The sequence below is a fragment of the Schistocerca nitens genome, chromosome 1 (genome assembly GCF_023898315.1).
Source record: "Schistocerca nitens isolate TAMUIC-IGC-003100 chromosome 1, iqSchNite1.1, whole genome shotgun sequence".
NCBI lineage: Eukaryota > Metazoa > Arthropoda > Insecta > Orthoptera > Acrididae > Schistocerca > Schistocerca nitens.
Window position 1 is genome coordinate 429,727,731 of NC_064614.1, and position 13,171 is coordinate 429,740,901.

Genomic DNA, 13,171 nt, shown 5'->3' on the forward strand with positions numbered 1-13,171 from the left:
GAGACAGCTAAGCGGTTTGGCATCTAAAAAGAATAATTTAACAAATGATTTGAAATGATACAAACAATATGTAATACCAATACTTAACTTTGTTGTAGGAAATAAATTTTGGGTGTTCAATGGTGAAACATTCATTGAAGGAAGCCCTCAGCCCATTACAACACTTGGCTTACCTGCATCTCTGACACATTTAGATGCAGCCATGGTATGGGGTAAAAATGGAAAAACATTCTTTTATAGGTATGTTTTGCTTGAACTGCATCCTTCATTTATTTATCACTTATAAAATTTCATTTTTGTAAAAGTATTTTGTATAGAAAGAAAACTTTTCTAGTTTAATCATAACACAGATGTTAACAGAACTTCTGCAGCTTAAGAGACCCATTAACCCTTTTTATATTTTGGATTGTAGTAGCATAGATGAAAAATATGTAATGGTCCATATAAAATAATATTACAATAAAGTAACTATGAGTGAGAGTGAAGCATTGCCTCTTATTGCAATTAGAGAAGTAATCCCAGAAAAACTCATCTGACAAAATGAGATCCACGTGGAGAGTTATAAAGAAAGAAACTTGTAGTTCAGTGCCAAAGAAAAAGAATGTATCATTAACACTAGAAGGCTCAAAAGTCACAGACCCAAATTCAGTTGTGGAAAAATTCAATGAATACTTCACCTCACTAGCTGAAGACCTCATTCAAGTACACTGTCAAGAACCAGTCCCAAGTGACCTTCAATGCTTCTATGTATGTGTATGAAACAAACCCCAATGAAATTATAAGTAAAATTAAACCATTAAGCAATAAAATGTCAAGTGGTCTTGATGAAGTACCTGATTTCATATTAAAAGCATGTGCTCACCACATAGCAAACCCCTTGGCAAAAATTTTCAACCTCTCTTTAAAAACTGGTGTATTCCCAGATATTTTTAAAATAGCAAAAGTTTCACCACTGCTAAAAAAAGGTTCTTCTGAAAAAATATCAAACTACCGACCCGTGTCACAGTTAAGTTCCTTCTCAAAAATTCTAGAAAAACTCTTCTTTGACAGGCTTTTAAGTTTCATAAATAAATATGCACCTCTTACAGTACAACAACATGGTTTTAGAAAGTCTAAATCTACACAGACAGCAATTTTCGAATTCATAGACAGCATTTTAAAATCCCTTGATCAACATAAATTAGCTGCAGGTATTTTTCTAGATCTATCAAAAGCCTTCGACATCCTGGACCATAACATTCTGCTCGAAAAATTAGAAAGACGAGGAGTAAGAGGTGTAGCACACAGCTAGTTGTATTCATACCTAAAAAACTGTAGGCAGAAAGTATCACTTCAGTATGAATTTAAAAAAAATGAATAAAACAAGAAACAACTCCTTTCTTTCTAGGGAATTACCAATAAAATATGGTGTACCGCAGGGCTCAATCTTAGGTCCACTACTCTTCTTGATTTATGTGGACGACTTAGTTGAATATATGAGTCCCACAAAAACTATCCTGTTTGCCAATGACACCAGCATATTGCTCACTGTATCCAGTCCAGAAACTTTGTGGTCCACAGCAGAAAGTTCTCTGAAAAGACTTTCTGAGTGGTTCACAAAAAACAAACTCATTATAAATACTGAAAAAACTGTGTGTGTCGATTTTCATTTAATTCCTGCGACTAATCAAATGTCTGTTCAATCCCAATTAAAAAATGATCCCCTAGAAAATGTAAGTGTCACAGAAGTCTTTGGCCTTTGGGTTCAGCAAGACTTAAAGTGGGACACACATATAAATAACTTGTGTAGAAAACTATCATCTGTGTGCTATGGCCTAAGAATTTTAAAGGCTACAACAAGCAAAACAACAGTACTGCAGTATGATGAAGTACCTGATTTCATATTAAAAGCATGTGCTCACCACATAGCAAACCCCTTGGCAAAAATTTTCAACCTCTCTTTAAAAACTGGTGTATTCCCAGATAAGGCATTTCTAATAAAGCACTGTTTCTATTCTGTCAGAGAATTTCTGAATAAGTAACAAAATTAATTGTAGTAGGTACCTAAATTTAATTGCTAATACTATGTATTATAGTAACTTATCTTAATCAAATATGACACCTATCAAAGTACTCCACAGAACAGAAAAGGTTAGATGAGACATACTAGACAAATGAGTTCCACTCACTAATCCGATATGGGATCATTTTCTGGGGATACTCAACTCACAGTGTAAAGGTTTTTAGAATGCAAAAAAGAGCTTTAAGAATAATTTGTGGCCTTAAAAAGATGGAGTCCTGTAAATCCCATTTTACTGAGCTTGGTGTTCTAAATGTTCCAAGTTTATTCATTTATGAAACTATCTTGTTCACTAGGGACTACCTTCTGAAAACAGGCAAACTGCTACAGAACAAAAGTGTACACAACTATAGTACCAGAAGGGAATCAAATATACATCAAAAATATCACAGAACAGCCACCTATCAGAGGAACATAATTAACATTGGTGTAATACTACACAATAAAATACCAGAGGAAATAAAAAATACTACTCATCCAATATTTAAAGCTAAACTAAAGGCATTTCTAATAAAGCACTGTTTCTATTCTGTCATAGAATTTCTGAATAAGTAACAAAATTAATTGTAGTAGGTACCTAATTTTAATTGCTAATACTATGTATTATAGTAACTTATCTTTGACCTGTCCAATATAAATTGTACAATTTGTGCTATATGATAAAACTGGACCAATAAAAAATCAAATCAAATATGACACCTATCAAAGTACTCCACAGAACGGAAAAGGTTAGATGAGACATACTAGACAAATGAGAAAAATATAATGGAAGCAATAAAGAATAATAATTGACATTTAATATTGTAGCTATCCTCACCAACTGTAGTTGTGTAAAACAAAATAATAAGCAACTTATTGCATAAAAGAAATCTAATTTCTTTACTGGTTTTTGGCACTTAATGTCTTTCTTCAGAAAGTTATACCTATCACATTATTTGCAAGCATCAACAATAAAGCACATACAGCGAAATCCCATGGTCATGTAGTTCATGATGAACCAGATGACCACGGCATTTTGCTTATGCATCTTATGGTTGTCTCTCACAAATAATACAATAATTCTCTGAAGAAGAGCACTGAGTGCCTGAAACCAGATGGAGAAATTAAATTTGTTTTATTTAACTTATTGCTTGTTGTTTCATTATATATTGACATATAAGTTCAAGAGTAGTTGGCAACATATTATAGACATTTAATGTTCAAGTGTCAGGCAATTTGCAGCGAAGACAACTGTAATAAAATGAAACATCTTATATAATTTTTTAACTGAAATACAAATCAAGGAATTAAGGATGGTACAGGAACTAGAATTGAGGGTATCAAAGCAAAATAAGAAATTCAGTACTAAAATCTTAAATATTCCTTTATGGAGGGAGGTCCAAGCGTTCTGCCTCAGTTTAATTCTTGCACTGATGCGAAGATGAATGATACAGATATTAGTGTTAGTGGCAGCGAGAAACAACTAAAATCAATCAAATTAAATAAAGCTCAAGGGCCTGATGGATCTACTATGTGATTCTACACACAATTTACAACTGACTCAGCCCTCTTTTATATGTATTATACTATAGGACCCACAAATAAAACATTGTGCCCAGGAACTGGAAGAAGCACAAGACAATCTTGACTACAAGAAGGGTAGCAGAAATGATCCACAGTACTAATTCAGTATCATTATCATCCATCTGCAGAAGAAGCTTAGAACACATTCTGATACATATTTTATGATGTATCTTGAACAGAATGAACTCCTCCATCTCAAGCAGCATGTATTTCCAAGAACATCAGTCGTACAAAATCTCGCATTCACTTTTCTTATATGGCATTCTGAAAGTCTTGGATCATGGCAATCAGAAGGGTGTAGTATTTCTTGGCTTCCGAAAAGTTCCTGATCCAATTTCATGCAATATCATGACAACTCTTATTAACAAAAGTATGATAATTTGGGATGTCAAATGAAATTTATGATGATTGAGTATTTCTTGGTAGGGACAATGCAGCATTTTATCTGGGATTTAGAATAATTGATGTTGAAATAACTTCAGACATGCCACAGGGAAGAATGCGGGCCCATTACTGTTCATATTTGATATTAATGGTGCGATAGACAGTGTTACGATTAACTTCAGAATTTGCAAATGATGCAGTTATGTATAATGAAGTTACATCTGAAAAGTCAGATTCTGATAATATTTTAAAGTGGTGCACATATTGGCCACCTGCTTTAAATGTTCAGAAATGTGAAATTGTACATTTCACAAAATACAAAAATGAAATACCTTACAACTACAATATCAATTGGAATCAGTCAACAGGTACTAATATCTAGGTGTACCAATCTGTGGAAATATGAAATAGTTTGGTTACATACATAAAGTAGGTGGCAGTCATCAGTTCATTGTTAGGGTACTGGGATAGTGGAATCAGTCTAAAAAGGATATGGCTTACAAAATATCAGTGTTGTATTTTACTGTTATGTAATCCATAGGGACCCTTCTGATGTCTTTATTTGATGTAGGTTGTTAAAAGTATAGTTAGTTTCTCTGTTTTGGTGGTCTATGCTGCTTCTCTTCTTTCAGTCAGTCTTATTACCTAATGTGACTGTATACTCTACTCCAAGAATAGTTATGGGCACAGGAGTGATAATAAAAAGATAGAAAATGGCATTAGTGTCAATTAGCTCTTCTAGAACTCACCTGCATGGCATAAACAAAACATTTGCCAATACTGACCAGGTACTTTTGAGGAATGCATCTGGAAAGCATTAACTAAGGCTGAGCTGCGTTTGTGAATTCCAATGACAGAAAATTTGTTCTTTTAACAACACTTAGACAATTTGTGAACTGTGTAGAGATTATGGGAACAAACACAGCATTGAGAAACTAAGTGGAGAGAATTGTGCTTCCTGGTCAACCACATGAAAATTATTTTTCAGCTGTTTATAAGACTATTTTAGTTGAAAACATAACTTTAACTGATGGCAGAAAAACAGAAAGCTGTGGGGAAACATACATTAAGGGCAAAACTAATTGACAATGAAGGTACGGCTAAAGAATTTGTAGTTAAAAATTTATTATTGTTGCCTCAGATCAACCATACAATGTTCTACATCTGCAAATACTGCGAGGTGCATGGCAGAGGGTATATCCCATTGTACCAGTTATTGGGGTTTCCTCCTATTCCTTTCACGTATGGAGCTTGGGAATAATGATTGATTGAATGCCTCTGTGTTTGCAGTAATTATTCTAATCTTTTACTCTAATCCCTATGTGAGTGATACATAGGGGGTTGTAATATATTCCTAGAGTAATCATTTAAAGCTGGTTCCTGAAACTTTGTTAACAAACTTTCTCAGAATAGTTTACTTCTATCTTCCAGGGTCACTGTAACACTCTCCCACATAGTACATGAACCTACAACCATTCATGCTGACCTTCTCTGTATACATTAAATATTCTCTGTTAGTCCTATCTGGTACAGATCCCACACACTTGAGTTATTTTTAAGCAATCTCCTTCATAGATTGATTGCACTTCCCCAGTATTCTACCAATAAACCAAAGTTTAACCACATGACTTACCAACAGCTGAACCTATGTGATCATTCCATCTCATACCCCTACAGTGTGTTACTTACACCCAGGTATTTGTATGAGTTGTACTATTCAAACAATGGCTCATTGCTGTTATAGTCACAGGATACCACTTTTTTTTTTCATTTTGTAAAGTACTCAATTTTACATTTCTGAACATTTAAAGCAACTTTACAATAAGACTGAATATTTATGCAGCCTCTTTCAGATATCCATTACAAATAATTGCATCACTTCCAAAAAGCCTGATTTTACTATTAGTATTATCTTCAAGGTCAATAATATACTACATGAACAGAAAGGGTAACAACCCACTTCCCCGGTGCACTCCCACAGTTACTTCTACCTCTGATGATGACTGTCCACCCCAGATAACATACTGCATCTTCCCAACGAAAAAGTCCTCTATCCAGTCACAAATTTCACTTGAAACCCCATATGATCATATGTTTGACAATAATGTGTGGCACTGAATCATATGCTTCTCAGAAATCAAGAAATACTACATTACTGTCTTGATCCAAAGCTTCCAGTATGTCTTGTGTGAAAAGTGTGATTTGAGTTTTTACACAATTCATGCTTTCAAAATCCGTGCATTGAGGAGGTCATTCTCTTCAAGGTGCCTCATTATGTTTCAGCTAAGAATATGTTCTAAGATTCTACAACAAATTGATATCAAGGATATTAGATGGTAGTCTTGTTATTAATTTCTACTAATCCTTCAGGTAGACAGATGTGACCAGTGCCTTTTTCTACGAACAGGGCATTGTTTTTTGTTCAAGGGATCTATGATAGTTTATAGTTAGAAGAGGGGCTAACTCAGCCACAAACTCAGTATAGATCTGGCAGGACCTGGAGCTTTCTTAAATTTCAATTTCAGCTGTTTCTCAACACCAGTGACACTAATATGATTTCATTCAGCTTTCCAGTGGTGTGAGGATTAAACTGGGGCAATTCTTTTGAGTTTTCCTTTGTAAAGGGACATTGGAAAATTGAGTTAAGTATTTCAACTTTTACATTCCTATCCTCAATTTCAGGTCCTGTATCATTCACAAGGGACTGGACACTAACTTTGGTGCCACTAACAGCCTTTACACATGACCAGAATTTGATTGGGTTTTGTGAAAGATATTCTGTTATGATAGTTTTTGAAGGCATCTTGAATTGCTCTCTTGACAGCCAAATGTGTTTCATTCAGCATCTATCTATAGATGTACACTTTGTGTTACTCATATTGTGCAAAAATCTCTGTTTCCTTAGAAGTACTTTACAGTGACTGTATACTATGGAGATTCCCTCCCATTATGAAATATTCTACTAGGTACATATCTATCCAGTACACAGTCAACTATTCTTTTAAAATTGAGCCAGAGTTCCTCTACATGCTCCTGCCCTATGCTGAAAGTTTCAGGTTTCTCACTGAGATAAGACACTAATGATTTTTTATCTAATTTAGTGAACATATATATCTTTCTGCTTGTTTTAGTTGTACTTTATAGTTTGGTAATCACTGTTGCCACAACCGCATCATGGTCATTGATACCATTTTCAATGCAGACATCCTCAAAGAGGTCAGATCTATTTGTTGATATTAGATCCAATATATTTCCTTAATGAGTGGGGTTCCTAACTATCTGTTCTAGGTAGTTTTCAGAGAAATCATGTAGTAAAGTTTCACAGTATGTCTTATCACAGCAACCACAAACAAAATTGTAATTTTCCCAATTAATTGTTGGATGATTGAAGTCTCCACCAATGATTACAGTATGATTGGCAAACTTACATACTACTGAACTGAGGTTTTCTCTAAAGTTTTTGGATACATGAAGAGATGAGCTTGGTGGGTGAGGATTGAATTATTGTTTTATGCCCACCCCTGATACTGAGCCTTGTCCAAACAATCTCACATGCAGCTTCAATTTCTATCTCTGCAGACATTCATTTCTTGTTTACTCTGTCAAATAAACCACCTCAGTTTCCCATTTACCTATCCTTTCGAAATACACTTAAATTTTTCCCAGAAATCTCACTACCATCAATTTCAGATTTCAGCCAGCTTTCTGTACCTAGTATTGTGTGAGCTGCACTGCTTTTCAAGAGTGCTTCAAATGCTGGCACTTTGTTGTGAATGCTTTGGCAGTTTACCATTAGGACTTTAATACTCTCACCTGTGGGATGCATTTCTTTTAATCTTCCATTGACGCTTTTTGGTTTCCTACAGCTATCTATCTAATCTAAAAAACACTTGTGTGCATTCCACACACAGTCATCTACCAGCAGCAGCCTCAGATGTGTAGTGCACATCTGTCCCATTAAGGGGATCCTACAGTTCTCTACCCTATGGTTCAAGTCCAGGAAATTGCAGCCTAGCTTGTCACAGAACTTTTGAAGTCTCTGGTTCAGTCCTTCCACTTGACTCAGAACCAAAGGCCCACAATCAATTCTGGGGACAATGCTGCAAATTGTGGGGTTTTTTGATACTCCATGTGCGAGGCTTGTCTTCTCAGTCTTCTCTACCAGTCACTGGAATGACCCAAGAATGACCTTGGAGCCCATACAACAGGCACCATTTGTTCCATGTGCACCACAGTCTGCAGTTGATTGCACTCTGTTCCCTCAATGGCTGCTGGAGTAGCCCGTTCAGCTGATGAATGAGGCTCCCAGGCGTGCACACTGAGAGCACCTGATGTTCTTCCTTGTCCCTTGCTGCCATTTCCCTAAGGGTACCATCATTCACCATATATTTGAACTGCTGATGATCAATGGACCTCTACTCTTACGTGTTTGCCTCCCCCTGCCACCAGACAAAATAGGTGAAGTGAGACCCACTGGCTCAGTTTCAGTTTCAGTGAAAGACAGACCTCAGACTTGTTCGTTAGGGGGATTGATACAACACCCTTAGCCCTATCTTGTCACTGTCCACCTTGTACAGAACACCTAGATCTAGCATTGACATGCCACTAAGTCAAGTGGATGAGTAATGACAAATCCTGTACTTTCTGTAGAGGAGACAGGATCCATGGGAGAAGATAGTACTTTAAGGTACCTTTGGTTTAGGTATCACAGGTACATGACTCTCGGGAGCTCCTCCAATACATTGATTCCTAGCAGCTGCCAATCATTTAACAGTAGTCAGGGCAATTTCCAGCTACTTACAAACATCAACCAACTCATCCTGTGTGTGAGAACAGCATTCATTGTAATGCTGCATTTTGGTTGGTGCAGTGTATTACAAGGCAGTGAACAAATAACTTTAAATTAAGCCCACTCATTATCTTTTAGCCTGTTGATCTAAAAAGTTCCAAATTCCTTATAAGAATTGAAGAAAATACACAAAATGAGATTTCTAAGGCAACACAAAAACCTGTGGTAAAAACTACTAGTTCCCTAAAATGTTTTGTGTTAATTATAGTTGTTAGCAAACTCGAAAACAGAGTTGCAGATAATATATAGAGCTATGCCTCTTTAAAGGAAAACTATATGTAACAAAATATGTTAGAAAATCTACTACTGTCACTTAACACGGAAAAGGCGTGTTTTCACCCGGGAGAAAGTGTATTTTCAACCGGGAATTCCGGGAAAAACCCGGGAATTTTTTTTCCTTGTCCACGTATACACACTGACAAAGCACATCTTCTGCCTGTTGTAACTAACAATGCAATCTTATCTGTGAGGCAGCCCATTAAAATGATAGAAAGGCTATTTTCTAAAATGAAGGTTGTGAGATCTATGACAAATCTGGAAGACTGCAGATTAAAACTCAACAGAAATGTAAAGCTATATGCAGATGACAGAATACTGATAAACATATTGAGAAATAATGAATTTAACTCAAAATCACTTGACTTGTGGGATTGTTGAATGATATATGTCAGTAAGAGTACAGTTAACTGCATGATAACAAATGAAATAGTCCTGTCATTAGACTGTGAAAAAGGAGACATAAAGCCATGTGATGACAGGTGGAAATGAAACCAGGTTTCCTGATGAGAAGTGTTATGGTGAAGATAAAATTCTTCTCTATCACAAGTTTATTGGTGGATGCCTTACCTTTCATAGAGGATTTGACCAGTGGAAAAGATGTCACAATATCATCAAAATTTAATGCGAATCATCGGAATGAAGGAATTAGTGGTGATTGCTGTCTTCTTTCAACAAATATTGATGTACACTCCTGGAAATTGAAATAAGAACACCGTGAATTCATTGTCCCAGGAAGGGGAAACTTTATTGACACATTCCTGGGGTCAGGTACATCACATGATCACACTGACAGAACCACAGGCACATAGACACAGGCAACAGAGCATGCACAATGTCGGCACTAGTACAGTGTATATCCACCTTTCGCAGCAATGCAGGCTGCTATTCTCCCATGGAGACGGTCGTAGAGATGCTGGATGTAGTCCTGTGGAATGGCTTGCCATGCCATTTCCACCTGGCGCCTCAGTTGGACCAGCGTTCGTGCTGGACGTGCAGACCGCGTGAGACGACGCTTCATCCAGTCCCAAACATGCTCAATGGGGGACAGATCCGGAGATCTTGCTGGCCTGGGTAGTTGACTTACATCTTCTAGAGCACGTTGGGTGGCACGGGATACATGCGGACGTGCATTGTCCTGTTGGAACAGCAAGTTCCCTTGCCGGTCTAGGAATGGTAGAACGATGGGTTCGATGACGGTTTGGATGTACCGTGCACTATTCAGTGTCCCCTCGACGATCACCAGTGGTGTACGGCCAGTGTAGGAGATCGCTCCCCACACCATGATGCCGGGTGTTGGCCCTGTGTGCCTCGGTCGTATGCAGTCCTGATTGTGGCGCTCACCTGCACGGCGCCAAACACGCATACGACCATCATTGGCACCAAGGCAGAAGCGACTCTCATCGCTGAAGACGACACGTCTCCATTCGTCCCTCCATTCACGCCTGTCGCGACACCACTGGAGGCGGGCTGCACGATGTTGGGGCGTGAGCGGAAGACGGCCTAACAGTGTGCGGGACCGTAGCCCAGCTTCATGGAGACGGTTGCGAATGGTCCTCGCCGATACCCCAGGAGCAACAGTGTCCCTAATTTGCTGGGAAGTGGCGGTGCGGTCCCCTACGGCACTGCGTAGGATCCTACGGTCTTGGCGTGCATCTGTGCGTCGCTGCGGTCCGGTCCCAGGTCGACGGGCACGTGCACCTTCCGCCGACCACTGGCGACAACATCGATGTACTGTGGAGACCTCACGCCCCACGTGTTGAGCAATTCGGCGGTACGTCCACCCGGCCTCCCGCATGCCCACTATATGCCCTCGCTCAAAGTCCGTCAACTGCACATACGGTTCACGTCCACACTGTCGCGGCATGCTACCAGTGTTAAAGACTGTGATGGAGCTCCGTATGCCACGGCAAACTGGCTGACACTGACGGCGGCGGTGCACAAATGCTGCGCAGCTAGCGCCATTCGACGGCCAACACCGCGGTTCCTGGTGTGTCCGCTGTGCCGTGCGTGTGATCATTGCTTGTACAGCCCTCTCGCAGTGTCCGGAGCAAGTATGGTGGGTCTGACACACCGGTGTCAATGTGTTCTTTTTTCCATTTCCAGGAGTGTATTTAATACAACTGTTCATTCTGCTCGAATGTAAGTAGTTGATTAGTGTAAGTGGAAGTGCAGTAGACTATTTCATATTAGCTGCTTTTCTGCTAATCCTGAATTATCCTATGTTATTGGTGCTTACATGTGAACAAAATGGACACTGAACAGCTTGTTATCAATTTAGCCAAAATGGCAAAAACATGTGGATGACCATAAATTCAGAAACGTGGCAGGTAACATATAAAAACAGTAGCTCCAAGGTAACCAGATGGAACAGTTATACACAAATAAACCCAGAAACTATAGCCAAAGCATTTAATGGCTATGCAATTAAATGTACTGTACACAGAAATATTAACAAAGGATATATCAATTCTAACAGAAAGTGCTATAAATGTTTTACTAGAGAAAAGATGTCCACTAAATAATTCCATATACCTGTTCCCAGCAACTAAGGAAGAAGTAACAAGAATCGTAGATAAGTTGAAAAACATGAAGACCATGGACATCTATGGTATCTCAAATAGGATTTATTGTTAAACACCTGATCAATATGATTAATGAAGCCATCTCAGAACGACTGTATCTTGAGAGTTCAAAAATTATGAGGCTGTTACCATTGTATAGAAAGGATAACTCTACAAAACCTTGAAACTACTGACCATGTGACAATGTTCCCTGCTTTATTTCTTCATTGATTGTTGTCAGTGTTGACATGCTGCTTTGCTACATTGGCTGAAAAATGGGTTATGGAAGTACAACACTGACTACTTTAAATGATTTAGCTGACAGGTACACATTTGCATTTCACAGTACTTTACTTTCACTGTTCACAAACCCCCAATGATACACAGTTATGTGGCCAGTGCACTATTGTTTAACTTTTGATAAAGCTCATTAGTAGATTGCAGTCAAACATCCACATACTGCTACAATAGTTTCCTGTTGAACATCTACAAGCAGTAAAAGCCTAACCACATAGTTACACATTTCTTGAAGAATAAAAAGGTACATATGGAGCACACACTGTCATTATTTCAACTCACAGCCTAATTGTATAACTCTTATTTCACAGTTAGGTTGAAGCATTGTTGTTGTTCTAATCAACACAGGTTTCTCGTCTGAAACTCAGCCATGGACTGACTGTCTCAGGACCAAAAATCGGGCCCTTATATATCCTCACAATAATAGGTGGCAAAATTACGTATTGTTTGAAGTTAAATTTATAGAAATTACAATTGAAACTTAACCCATTAAATTAACTGAATACATTGAACAATTGGTTCTTTTTAACAGTTTCTTCTACTATAAGGGTTAGGCCGAATTACTTGTTTAAATCATGGAATTAACAAATATTGTTATGCAAACAATACTTTTGACAAAACTGTTAATTACCTTGGAATTAATTAAGGGATGGCTTTATTAACATGTTTTTGAATAGAGTCAAATAAATCCTTTAAGAACACTATTAGTTTTTCCTCCAAATGTTTACAATTAGTACAGAATTTATATTTGTTTATACATCAACAATAGAATTTAAGTTACAAATCAATCACTTATTTCACTCTATAATGAAACTATTAACTAGGAAAAGTCAAAATAAATTAGGAAATCAATTACATACATAAAACTAAGCAAAAAATTAGAACTTGTGTTATATTCCTTAAAACTGAGGGCCAACCTTTCTCTTTCATGAAAATGCAGATTACCCTCACATATGTTAACAGTAATCAGTTAAAATAGAAAAAATGAATTTAAGGAGACAGATGGCAAAACAAGAGGGGAAGTAAAAGTATCCCTAATTGCTTTGTCACAACCTGTTTATACTCTGCCATTCATATAAAAAGTCTTTGATCACTTTCTGCATAACATTAATAAACTTCATTACACTACAGATCATCCTATACAGAAGTCAAAATGGACTCCATAAAAATAAATCCACT

General features: G+C 37.6%; 1 protein-coding gene across 1 annotated transcript in view; it reads left to right on the forward strand.

Moving 5' to 3' along the window:
- The window catches only part of LOC126250820 (matrix metalloproteinase-14-like), a 120,401-nt gene that overhangs the window by 81,806 nt on the left and 25,424 nt on the right, over positions 1-13,171 (forward strand). Inside the window, exon 9 of the mRNA XM_049951590.1 lies at positions 99-240. Within this exon, the coding sequence (XP_049807547.1) occupies positions 99-240 (142 nt within the window). The remainder of the gene's footprint in view (positions 1-98; positions 241-13,171) is intronic.